The sequence below is a fragment of the Mauremys mutica genome, chromosome 9, assembly GCF_020497125.1.
Source record: "Mauremys mutica isolate MM-2020 ecotype Southern chromosome 9, ASM2049712v1, whole genome shotgun sequence".
Taxonomy (NCBI): Eukaryota; Metazoa; Chordata; order Testudines; family Geoemydidae; genus Mauremys; species Mauremys mutica.
In genome coordinates, this window is record NC_059080.1 from 3,468,808 (window position 1) to 3,482,478 (window position 13,671).

At 40.6% G+C, this 13,671-nt stretch overlaps 1 protein-coding gene across 2 annotated transcripts in view; it reads left to right on the top strand.

Moving 5' to 3' along the window:
- Positions 1–13,671, top strand: part of STK26 (serine/threonine kinase 26) — a 55,732-nt gene that overhangs the window by 37,269 nt on the left and 4,792 nt on the right. For both annotated transcript variants that reach the window (XM_045030623.1, XM_045030622.1), the window contains exons 4-8: positions 5,458–5,514; positions 6,860–6,968; positions 7,073–7,230; positions 12,537–12,722; positions 13,342–13,490. In XM_045030623.1, the coding sequence (XP_044886558.1) occupies positions 5,458–5,514; positions 6,860–6,968; positions 7,073–7,230; positions 12,537–12,722; positions 13,342–13,490 (659 nt within the window). The remainder of the gene's footprint in view (positions 1–5,457; positions 5,515–6,859; positions 6,969–7,072; positions 7,231–12,536; positions 12,723–13,341; positions 13,491–13,671) is intronic.

The window sequence follows — 13,671 nt, forward strand, 5'->3', positions numbered from 1 at the left end:
TTAAATGATGTCTTGGTTTAGAAAAAAAAATTAAGGGTTTTGTTAGTCCCCCAACTACTAATTACAGGGATCTTTTTAGCGGGAGAAAGAAAGTTACTGACTAGCCAAGGAAGCAGTGGCATAGAGTGGGCACAGTGTTGCCAAATGGATTAAACATTTTTGCTACTTTTTAGTTTTAGTAATTATAGGCGTTTTTAGAAGGAAATGGAACTTTCATACTGATCTTTTTAAATGACTTGGTATCTGCCACAGATCGTCTTATTCCAAAAATGGCTGTTGGGCCAGAAAAACCTTAGTGAGATTGTGCTTTTCTGATGCTTTAGATAGCTATGCCGGGAAACTATGAGACATAGTAAAATGCTTATGATTGTAAACTAAAAAAGATTTTTTTATGTAAAGGTCTAAACAAACCTTAAAGCAATGTGAATATGTTTTAACACCTCTTGTTGCAGCAAGGGTGATACACTGGCACCATGGAAGCCAATGAGGCAAGGATTTCATCCAAAGCGTTGAAATAATGTTATCACAAGAATCTGTGTTTGATGAAAATTTGTATTCATTTTGTATTTAGAGATCAGCAGAAATAATCCTGGAAACAGAAGTTTTATTTTGGATCTTAAGCTTTAGCACTATATTCTTTTTCTTACTAAACTAAAAGATTGGATTCCCCTTACCCTCCCACTTGCTGTTTTCTTCTAAATCCAGGGGGAAAAAAGACTAAATTGACCATTATTTGAGTTCCCTAATAAAGAGAATAGAATAATGCCGTAGTGTATCCAGTCTCTGATTGGTGAAGGTTCTGAACACCTGGGTGTCCAGTAGAACCATAGAGGGTAGGGCCTTTCTAGCCAATCCGCCTTCCTTCAAGTCATGCCTAGGAAACAGATGGTAATCTAAACTGATTTCTATTTTTAAATGTGTTTTTCCTTCCTAAAGGTGAAAACTGCTAACATTAGAAGTCCCTTGTATGTTGGGGTTTGTCTATATTAAAAAACTTGCCCCAATGAAATTGAAGTGGTTTTTAAAACTTCAGTGAACACTCCTAATGTAGATTCATTTAAACTGGCTTAATTCACACTTTAACTAGTTCAGCTAGTTCAGTAATGCAGACCAAGTCTTGGTCCCTAGATGCTATTCGAAAAATGTTGCAAATGACATAAGCAAAGGCCCTAACACTTCATGGGCTAGCTGTCACTTCCATTCCTATAGAAAAAGGGGAATTGAGTCTAGGCAACTGGGATTAATGGTGAGAGAACTAATTGCAGATGAGTTCCCTTTTTCTCAGAGAACACAGAATTTTGCCTCTGTCCTGCAACCTTGTGTGATTGCTTTATAATAAACCTAACTATTGGGGATTTTTTTTTTAAATCCTTCTCGCCTCTCATCCTCCATGTACTTAGATTTTAAGGTTTTCGAAACAGGCATCTTCTCTTCTGCACTGGATCCTTTACAGTGAGTTTTTTCCGCAGCTCGGGAGGCAGAACCAGACTTGTGATTGGCAGGAAGGGAGTGGCCCAGCCTCTGACTGCGCTGCTGGTTTTATCTTGCTAGCTGCAATTTCGTTTTTCCAGACTCTTCCTGCTGCAAAGCAGAAACTGAAACAAAAACGGGTGTCTGTATTCATACAATTTGACTTACTGTATTTTAAACTTTTGCTGGGCTATGTACACTCTTTCTATAAGCTCCTCTTATATTGAGTGAACGGGCTGCACATGGTCTACAGCTTGCATAGCAAACTGAAAGTATGGACAGATGACCACCAGGAGTACGTCTTGTCTTGTTTTTAAATTTGTCTAACTATTAGACATTTTAGTCTTTAAAACTATGAGTACAAGATAAGATCTGCTTCCTGAGTGACTCGAGGTGAAATTGAATCCAGTTTCTAGACATTGTGACAAAGGAGCAGACCCTTAAACAACCCAAAATTTTTGAAATAGAAACAGTTGTCTTCATCTGAATGGTTACTCATTAATTTTCCTTGAAACATGGAGAAAAACTTCTAGTTGCTTTTGAGTTAACCATAACAATTTGAAATCCTAGTTGTTTTTATTAAACTTTTAGTGGTGCCCTCATTGTCCTTTGAAAGTTTGAACTAGTCTCTAACTATGATGAGCGAGATCGTTAGTCTGTCTCTAATGTATCTAGGATGACTTAAGATCATTTACTCAAATACTGCATTGTAATGAAGAAGCAGAGTAAAAGTTGTGCACTTCCATAACGACTTTCTGATCCGTGAATGCGTAATTGTGCAGCCTCCCAGCTGTATTAACAAAGTTTTTACATGTAATAAGTTTTAAATTTTTAATGTAATTTTAGCCCTTTATAGGATGGTGTAGAGTAGATTACAGGGATTGGATTTGTCTGGGAACCAGTACTTTACCCTGGTGGCTGCAGATCTAAGCTTTCATTGTGTTATTAAAAAAAAAAAAGAGAGAGAGAGAGAGATTCAGGCACTTATGATTGTAGTGAGAACCTTCCAAAGTGGACAGTATAAAGCAATGCAGTGAAGGCTGCCTGAGAGGAAGACAGCTGAAAAATAGACAGCTGAGAGGTGTCTGTCATCTCAGTGAGGCCTTTCCTGAAGCCTGATCATTCAAATGTCAAAATTATAAACTATCACTTCTAATCAAAGCCTGCAAGAAAGAGGGATAATAGTCCTATAAGAGCTACAAGTCTGCATGTAGCATCTTCTTAGCAATACACGCAGAGACGAAGCTTGGGACAGTGCCTCCACTTATTTTCAGTCTGACCCCTGTAGATATAAATCTTCTCTGGAGCTAGATGATTATAAAATATTTGCTTGATGGTGTTTCTCCTCCCCACCAACCCTCATGTTGGAAGCTAGAAATCAAATGTTTGATTCTGTAGTTCCTATCATGGCCAACACTTACTCAGTTTTATTCGAGACTAAGACCAGCTCTAAGTTATCTGCAGTTAGTACTGGTGTAATTTGTAGTAGTATTATTTACACTTGTAGGAGCACCCAGAGACTCCAGTCACAACTGAGGCCTCATTGTCCTAGGTGCAGTACAAGAACATACAAGGACGTGCCTCTTGCCCCACAGCATGTGCATATGCATGTGCTTTCTATATTTATATATTTTCTTGGCCTAAAATAGCTGGAAAGAAGGATTATCGCATGCCTGGGTGAAAATTAAACATGCTCAGGTTTACTGTATAGTAGCGATTTCTTTGAGACATTATTTTAAAAACACAGTACTGATTCATTTTCACTATTCAGTGTTTTCAACTAACAGTAAAATCCATCCAAACATATCTTTGAGACCACAGTGTTTGCCTGAAATTTGAGTTTGTTACAAGTTTTTTCCCAACTTACAAAGTTGGACTTTATGAATAGTGCTAAAATTAGCAAGCCCTTCCCTGCTGATCTTATAATATTGGAATAGACTCATAAATGCTGGGGCGGGGGGGGGTGGGAGGTTTGAATTCAGTATGTCTTAACAAAATGTACCCTGTTCAGTAACTGGACATGGTGCATTCAAAAACTGCACCTTTATTTGCTTGTTGGGTTTCCTTTAGATTTTTATCAATTTTCAGGAAATGGAGTAAGGGAAAAGCCAACACAGAGCATAGAAAGGCTTTTGAAAGTAATGATATCATAAGCTGGAACTGTATTGGGCTAGTGCTAGTAAATGAATTGCTTGAGATTTACACAGCATACTGTAATACTGTAAATTGACTTACTTTTGTTGTTTTCTTACTAATGGAATGGTTTTTTTAATCGGAATGTAGTGGGTATCTTTCTTCACCATCCCAATATTTACAAGAACTGCAGCCCATAGAATTTGCTCATGTCTTAACACTTGAGCCTTTTTTCGTGGAAGTGTAGGAAAAAATGGAATAAAATGTGTTTGCAATTGTATATTAGTATATCTGACATCAGATTCTTGCTCTGTATGAACCAATCATCTTCTGAAACTACAGACTAAGAGGTACCTCAGTATCCACAAACGATTGTCTTAAGAACTTCTGACTTCCTGTACATGGAACTTCAGAGTGACTACTCAGTATTGCGGGAACTGTAATACATGGACATCTCAACAGATTAAATGCCAAGGATGTCTAGGCTTTTACCTAAATTTATGAACTGGGAGTTGAGGACGAAATGGGCCTTCAACTGGTGCTAGTGAGGTCTGCTCGGTTGCTGAGAAGCAAGTTCTCAAGAATGCACAAATGAAAGGTGCATCTTAATATTATTATATCTGACCTCTGAATGGACTTTTATCTTGAACTGTACGTAGACAACAATTATTTGCTTTGGTCTAAAGTCCAGGATTAGTCTTCTCCTGTACCACATTATGTAGGACTGCTTTGCATTACAGTAGTAGAGCCACTTTCACAGTGCCAGAATGACTTCACTGTGGGAATGTCTCAGATGTGCTAGGCACCATATAAACATGTAGGAAGAGGCAAGCTCTTCTTCAAAGAGTTTAGGTACATTATTTAACTACTGGTGTTCTGTCTGGTTGAAGGCTCTTTTCTACAGCAGAGTGCACATGAGCCATGCAGCAATAGCCAAGTAATGCACAAGAAAATTGTTTCCGGTGAGCCTATTTCAAATGGCACCAATAATTCTTAGCTGCTGAGGATTAAAATATCTCATTTGTTGCCAAACCTGACCACTTACATTGGAGCACAGAAGATTTAGTTTCTGATTTGCTTTATAGATGACTGGATCCATCTGAAGCAACAGTTTAGTCTGTGGCTTATTGGTGTACCTGCATCTGGCAGCTGCATCCACTTCTTGTTGCTGTTTACAAGTATCTCCAAGGGCATGTTCAATCTCTCAACTTCTGTGGAAGGGGTTTTTGAGAGTCATGCAGAATATAGCACTCAAAAGGGATTTTTAGTATAGCGTACTGACTGAATGTATACACAAACACACTGAATCTAATTTGAACGACAGTAACCATGTCAGAGTTGCAAAAATACTCAACCTTTTTGTAATTCCTTACAATTCATTTTGTGGGTTTTGACTCAAGTGATATATGTCAATACATTTCATTCAAGTGTGTGGTCTTTTTATTGTCATGTTATTAATTTTTAGCGCAAAAACCTAGAACTGAAAAGAAGTGGATATTTTAGCTTAATTCTGGTGGTGCTGAAAAAGATTTTTAAAAGTATTTTCCTGTTTTTTAAACCACATTGCTTCAACTAATAGCATCGTAGATATAAAATATGAAAAGTTGTTGTTGTGCTCTAGAAATAGAAATAAAATTAATTGTCTTTGGTAGCCTGAGCATTCTTGGAGGAAATGCTGCTGCAAGTTAGTGTCTCTTGCCAAATATAATGAAGAAGAACTTTATAGTTACTGGGACTGTTGCATTTGGGAAGGGGTCTGTTATTTAGGTACACTGTGTTAATAGTACAATAATTCTTTACAACGTTCAAACCATTTTATGTGCCTAGTCTCTCACCATATTTCTTTATTTATAGGGCACAAAGTTATGGATAATAATGGAATACTTGGGTGGAGGATCAGCTTTAGATCTTGTAAGTATTATAATTTAGTGCAGCTTGTTGGCTTCTTAAAGTAGCACTTAAACTCTCTTTCTTATTAAGCAGAGGAACATAATAATACTTGAAAAGTGTGGTCCCTGTTGGAAAAAGTAATCTGTCATCTCAGTTCCAGAGCAGTGTTCTAGTGAAGAAAAATGTGTCTTTAACTAAAGATTATTTAGATGTTGGCTGTTCGTGCTCGTCTTTGGGTTCATATCCACTCTCGTTCTTTACGCCAGCAGTCAGGTTTTATGTTTATTCCGTTGTGCATTTGTATATCTTCTTCTGAAGTTTGGACTCTGGAGGTAGTTAATGTTGTTTTGGTCCTGCTGTATGATGTTCCTAAAAGTGTGAATATGTGCACTGGTTTGCTAAACAACTTTTCCTACTCAATGAGTTTGCATTAAGGTTTGTTATTTCACTGCTGAGAAATGGCGTAAAGTTTCCTAACTTACCATATCATTTTTTTTAAAAATTGGTTTTATTAGGAAAAAATTTATCCTTGCTTCCTTTTTTCAAAGCAGAATATTTATTACACTTCAGTACATAAAATGTTTCTTTTGGAGTGGGTCTTGGGAAAGTTGTGTGCACACAGAGTACAGTTAATATTAAATGGTAAAACTGAGTTGGGTTTTCTATTTTCAACAGTTTAAATTTAAACAAAGTGCCTTTTTCTTAAGATAGATGTAGCATTCATGAAAGAAGCAGCTTAGGAGGTGCTAGAAGAGCACAACCCTCTGTGTGGTAATGTGTGGTTTCCCCAGTAGAGCTGGTACCTCAGCTGCAAACTTGAGAAGACCTGCCCTTTCCTGTAAGATAATAGAGCCACAGTGCTTCTGCTTCTTAGGTTCTGGAATTAATGGAATTGATATCAAAATACTTAATGCAAAGAGTGTACTATTTGTATTAGCTTTTCATGGTTAAGTGAATTTTAAAAGATAAAACCTCAGTTTCTTTGATGGGGGTGCAGAATTTCTAGTTTATAAGTGCTGCAGAAACCAGGAACTTTTGCAGTTGACTCCAGTTTTCAACGTAGTACATGGCTGGGTGGGGAGAGTCTTGTATACTGTTTACCCTTTTACCATTGAAACATTCCTTAAGTTATATAGCAGTATTACTGTGAGCATTACTAAAACGGCCAGGATCCACTCCTGCAGTAGCTGTGACCCAGTAATTTTAATCCACACATACAGTGAATCTTTTCATTTTGTGCATTCTGTTAAAGAAACTTTTTATAGCAAAAAAGTTGATGTTTCAAACGTACTGTAGCTACATGACAAGGCAGGGATTAAGGATAAGATAGGGAGTATTGTTTTAATTGTAATGTTTCCCTCTAAAGCTACGGGCTGGTCCATTTGATGAATTCCAGATTGCTACTATGCTAAAGGAGATCTTGAAAGGTCTAGACTACCTACACTCGGAGAAGAAAATTCACAGGGATATAAAAGGTGCATAAAACTTTAAATATTAACTTAATTTCTTTGAAAGTAATAGCAGCAGTGTGATAAACTACATTTGACTTCACCTCTTTTCCCTTCCCTCCACCCTCCAGCTGCCAATGTCTTGTTGTCAGAGCAAGGAGATGTTAAACTTGCTGATTTTGGAGTTGCTGGGCAGCTGACGGATACACAAATTAAGAGGAATACCTTTGTAGGCACACCATTTTGGATGGCCCCTGAAGTTATACAGCAGTCGGCTTATGACTCAAAAGTAAGTATTACTATAGAAATAGTTCTCTTATCACTGCAGCTTCAGAAGAAATTAGCTTGACTTCTCCTTTTTGGCTAGATCGGTCTTGGTAAAGTACACTTGAAGCTACAGAGAGTTTTGAACTGTATGTACATTACAAATAGTTTATTCATTTTATATTTTACTATAGAACTGTAATAATCATGTGATTGATTTTTTTCATTTTATTTCCACACCATAATGACAAGTAGGCGTTTGTGTAAGCCATGGGTGGGCAAACTTTTTGGCCTGAGGGCCACATCTGAGTATGGAAATTGTATGGTGGGCCATGAATGCTCACGAAATTGGAGGTTGGGATGCGGGAGGGGGTGAGGGCTCCAGCTGGGAGTGTGTGGGAAGGGTGGGGGCTCCAGCTGGGGGTGTGGGCTCTGGGGTGGGGCTGGGGATGAGGGGTTGGGGGGTGCAGGAGGGGGCTCTGGGCTGGGACTGAGGGGTTCAGAGGGTGGGAGGGGGGATCAGGGCTGGGAGTTGGTGCATGGGAGGGAGTCAGGAGTGTGGGCTCCAGGCAGCGCTTACCTCAAGTAGCTCCCAGAAGCAGTGGCATGTCCCCCCTCTGGTTCCTACGCGGAGGCGCGGCCAGGCAGCTCTGTACGCTGCCCCGTGCACAGGCACTGTCCCTGCAGCTCCCATTGGCTGCAGTTCCCAGTCAATGGGCGCTGCGGGGGCGGCATTAGGTTGCTCCCCTTGGCTGCCCCTACGCATAGGAGCCGGAGCAGGGACATGCCTTTGCTTCCGAGAGCCATGCGGAGCCACGGCATATGAGGAGTGGGGCAAGGCCCAGACCCCGCTCCCCAGTGGGAGCTCAAGGGCCAGATAAAATGTCTGAAAGGCTGGATGTGGCCCCCAGGCTGTAGTTTGCCCACTCCCGTGTATGCATTGAATTCACATTTGTTGTAGCTTGAGTGATAGACGTACGAGGGTATGGAAAGTTTGCCAGTGAATAACTTATATGAAATTGTCAGAGAAAGCACATGGAAACTCTATATACTGCATAAATGAAGACAGCACGGTCCTACCTCTGCAAAAGTGTGAGTTCTGTAGGGCTCATGAAAAGCCACCAAGTGAATTGGAAATTGTCGTTTTAGATTAATTTCTTTGGAGCAAATCCCCCCAGGATACTGTCAAGGTGACAGATGTTTTTGTTTCCATTCCATGCTCTATTATTGCTATTGCAATCAAAAGGGAAACTTTCAAAGCTTAAAAAATGACCAGTGGGAACCTGCTTTTCAAAAGGAGCAGAGTGAAAAATGGTGACTGAGAATTTACTGCTCCGTTAGCTTCTAAAGGTATTGCAGGAATTTCCAGAGTGCAAGTCTATATCGATGTGTACTGACTAGATGACCTCATAGAGCTCTTCTGTCTCTCTTATCTATGGTTCTGTGGTTTATATCGCTGTGCCTGGGAAGTAATATGTAAGCAGAAACCTAAAGTACTTTATATAAACATTTTTGAATGTAAAGTTTTTTTAAAAGGTCTCCTTAGGACAGTGGTTTTCAACCTTTTTTCATTTGCAGATCCCTAAAAAATTTTGAATGGAGGTGCAGGACTCCTTTGGAAATCTTAGACATAGTCTGTGGCCCCCTAGGGGTCACTGTTCTATGGTAATGACAACCTTTCACAAACCCCTTAGACATAGTCTGCGACTCCCAGGGATCCGCAGGCCATAGGTTGAAAACCACTGCCTTAGGACATAGGATGCCAAAGGTTTTAGTATAGTGACTGCATATGAAAAAGAAAGTAACTTCAGTCGCAGTAGGGCAGTTGCTCCTAACTATGTTGATGTAGTTGTGATCCCACTGCCTTTCATGTAGCTGTTGGCAGGGGGATCATGCTTATTAGCACGGGGGAAGTTTAATTCTCACATGTCGGCAGCTGGTCTGAGGAGTGACAGCAGGTGCTGGAAATGAGCTTGGGTGATAACAGAGCCAAGAGGAGCGGTGAGAATACCCCTACCTCTGCTCACAGTGACAACTGGCAGTTGGGGGGCGGGGTGCACTCAGCCAACGGGACCTATTTTGGGTGATGGTGTCCATGGATGGAGGTAGAGAAGTATACTTTGGTATAGCCCATGATGATATAACTAGTGCCGACCGACCGCTGGTATTGCAATCCCTGCTGTGTTGAGACACAGGCTTTAAAAAAATACGAAGAGTGAGAAATCTGAAAACCTCTGAAATATTAACATTTATATATGAAGATTCTTATTATGGATACTGCTAGTTTCCCTGAGATATGAAGATACAAATTCACTTTTAATGGGAGTCCACCAAAAACTCCTAGGAATTATGGATAGTTATACTGAGTACATCTGCATTCTGATGGAGACTCTTTCCAAAGACATTGAGACTTAATAGAAATACATCTGGACAAGAGTGGCAAGGAGGATGGTTTGGGTTTTCTTTGTCTCCTTATCTTCTCCTGTTTGACTAACAAGAGGCATAAATATGCAATTGAATTGCATTGAATCGAGAGGGTAAGAGAACGGTCATGGACTACAATTCTTTTCCTAGGAAAATTTCAAGGCTTCCATCAGAGGGTTTCATTTTGGTTACCAGACTAATGCTTTGGCTGCTAGATTGAAATAACCCCTCAAAATGACAGATGATATAATGAAAAAAAACTGCTCTCCATAGTAGATTATTTTACAGTTCCCGCTTCTCAAAATTACAGCGGGGCCCCTTGTTGATTATCTATTGTTGAAATGTCACAAACTAGTTTTATATTCAGATTTAATATAGCAGCAGAATTAAAGGGAGGCTATAGAGAGACAGAAAATATGTAACCCTGTTATAGTAAATGGGATGGCTGGAGTTATAACTCCTCTACTGAATGTGTGCAGTTGCACTACTCCTGTGTTTGTCGATTTGCTATCTGGGATGGGCACACCCTGTACGTACACAATGAGCAAAAACAGCTGAGCCTGTTTAAAAGCTACTCTCCCCCCATGGCATGTTGGTGTTGTCTTGTTTGTTTGTTTGTTTGAGTCCTCCTTTCCATCTCTCCCATGATTCCACATCCTCTTTGTCTCACTCTTAGCACAAGTAATTTATGGCCTTGGCTTTCCAGGATAATCTTCCATACATCCTCTTTCTTTAGTTTCTTCAAGTGTGATTGTTTTAGTGAAAGACACTGTGTAGCTTTGCAGGTGACTCTGCTTACACTTCACCCAGAAGATGATCGTTGTGATATGATCTTATAACTTGGAATAAACACTGTAACTCCTCTTTTTTTAAAAGGCTTTGTTACCTTAGAAATAACATGTTGACTTTTTGTATTTGAAACACTACAACACTTGAGGATTCCCTATTTATCAAGTAATCAGAATATCCCTTTTATATTATACTTGGAAGCTTAATATATAAAACATGCTAAATATTGTTGATCAGTGCAGGAGACTGTCATGGGGCAGAACTCACCCCTGCGGCGCCTCCTATTGGTCATCCAGGGAATTAGCGTTTCCAGCCTCTGGAGCGCCCTCTGTAGGCTGGTGTCCTGCTTGCCACTGGGCCTGAGTCCCTCCTAGATCCTGGTGCCCCTCTTAGGCCAAGGGTCTGCCCCCCGGCAGTACCCCCACAAATCTGGGTCTCCCCTCCCCAGGGAGCCCCCAAACCCCTATCCCCACCTCGCCTCAGACTATGGCTACTGCCCAGTCTTGATCTAGCCCCCGTTCACTGGGGCAGACTGCAGTGTAAATGCCACTCATCACTGGCAAGGGGGGTTTGGACCTGCTGCCTCTGCCTACCCTTGGGCTGCCCCCTGCAACCCCAGTACCCTTCTGGGCCTTTAACAAGGCCTGCAGTCTGGGGAGTTTCCAGGCTGGAGCTCCCCCAGCTCCTCTGGCCTTCCCCCAGCCCTGCTCCACTTTAGGTACTTGGTTCAGCTCCCCAGCAACCAGGCCCTTCTCCCTCAGTAAGCTAGAGAGAGACTGCTTGCTTCTGGCCCACTGTCCTCTTATAAGGGCCACAGCTGGGCCCTGATTGAGGCATGGCCACAGCTGAGGCTGGTTCCCCAGCCACAGCCTTCCCCGGGACTGCTTTTAACCCCTAAAGGTAATAGGTAATAAAGGTGGTAATTGGAGCTATACCTATCTCCTAGAACTGGAAGGGACCTTGAAAGGTCATCGAGTCCAGCCCCCTGCCTTCACTAGCAGGACCAATTTTTGCCCCAGATCCCTAAGTGGCCCCCTCAAGGATTGAACTCAAAACCCTGGGTTTAGCAGGCCAATGCTCAAACCACTGAGCTATCCCTCCCCGCTCCGGGCAGGAGCGGGGTGACCACCCTGCTATGGAGCTATTTGTAACTTTAAAGTTTCCTCATGGTGGTGGTTCTTCTCCTTCATTGTTACTTGCACAGTAGATTGCCAAGTGTGAAAACTAATATTGTATCACAAGGGGAAAATACCCGAAGTGGGAAAGATGATTAATTCTGAACAAACACATTTAAATACAAAAGTATTTACATGCCTGATATCTGACTTACTGAGTATTGTAAGATTTGTAACCATTACCCAGCACTTTTTCCTTTAGTTCTACTCTAAAGAGACTCTTCCAATCGTTACCTGTCTCAGATTTTTGAGAAGTACGGTGTGTCAGACCTACCTAGAAAGTTCGTATTTCCCTAATTAATTTCTGAAATAGTCAGGTAGGAAAGAGTGAGTAATGAAGAGTCATTGATGAGTTACTTATTTTCTCCCATATTGGGTTATGACTGACCTCTGAGCCTCTTTTTTGGACGGGGGGAGGAGTTGGTGGGGAAATACTGAATACTAGTGTTCTTCAAAAGCTAACGTTAAGAATACAAAGTTATCCTTCTTAAAACCAAACAATTTTTAAATGAAAGGTTCTCAGAAATACTATTTCTCTTCAAAAGCACACACAGATGCGTCTAAGTATATGTCTCTGGTGCTCAAACGTATGTCACTTGCACTGTGGAAGGGAGAGTGATGCTGGGTAACTTCTTTCAAAAGCACCTAAATCGACTTAAGCTCCTGGGTCAATTAGGATTTTTTAGAAACTTTACCATTTCCAGCATAAATTTCCTGACCCTTGTGTTTTTTATATTCATCACCTTTATGCTATGTTAACAGTGTGTAAAATATGTGTACAGTAAGCATGTTTAAAATGATGTATGTAATTATTGTGCTGTCAGGAGCTCTTACAGAGCTCTTCTTTTCTGTTGGCTCTAGTATAGAATTCAAATAACCTGTGACACCTCAGGCTTTGGCTTTGTAGTCAGTGAGAATAAAACTCTTTATTTCATTCCCCCAGGCTGACGTTTGGTCTTTGGGAATCACTGCTATTGAACTAGCCAAAGGAGAGCCACCCAACTCTGACATGCATCCAATGAGAGTTCTGTTTCTTATTCCAAAAAACAATCCTCCAACTCTACTAGGAGAATTCAGCAAACCTTTTAAAGAATTTATTGATGCGTGTCTGAATAAGGACCCAACATTTGTGAGTATATTTCTCATCTGTGTCTGTCTTAATGCTTGCAAAGATCCTTGACTGTGAAATATACTATATAGGTGGTGGGTGTAACGTGAGAGTCTGTGACTTTGTATGCTTCTCTATTGCAAGAGGGAGTGGAGTACCTTGTCGCTACTTAAACCTTACTCCTCCTCATCTAAAGGTGTCGAGGTGACTAAAAAGAAGTGATGATGGGCTCCAGAGACAGCTTCCTAAATCACAGAAAGAAATAGTATAATGCATTATCTCTGGAGAAGAGGAAGCACGGGCCAACCTTGAATGATACCCCAGCAAGACTTACACTTAAATATTATATTTATTCTGGTTACAAACCTCATTGAATTGGAGAAGTATCATCAGTCAGCTTTGTCTAGGTGTCTGTTACCTAATACAGAAATCACTAATTGATCAATTCTGTAGCTGCTGTATGGGGTGATCATATTCTTAGTGGATTATAAATGTAGTTTGTGTTGGCTTCTTAAAAGCTCCTGTTACTGTATGGATGTTCGATTCTGGACTGGGCCAAGGAGGAGATGGTTTTTAAATAGCATTTAAAATCACAGCAACTTTATGTAGGATAAACATAAATATCTTTGTGTTTTTATAGCGCCCAACTGCAAAGGAACTCCTGAAACACAAATTCATTCTGAAAAATGCCAAGAAGACTTCTTATCTGACAGAACTTATTGACAGGTTTAAGAGATGGAAGGCGGAAGGGCACAGTAGTGATGAATCGGATTCGGATGGTTCTGATTCGTAAGTGTGTTTTATTGTGTTTTTTCTGAACATTACTAATGCAGTAGTGTTTCATTTGTGTTTTGAGTTATCGCTCACTGCTCTTGTTGTGCTATACTGTAATCATTCTCTAGCTCGTGCATTCGCAGCAGCTTTGCATGGAACTCTGCTCTCCAACTAGAACTTATAATGTGATGTGCTT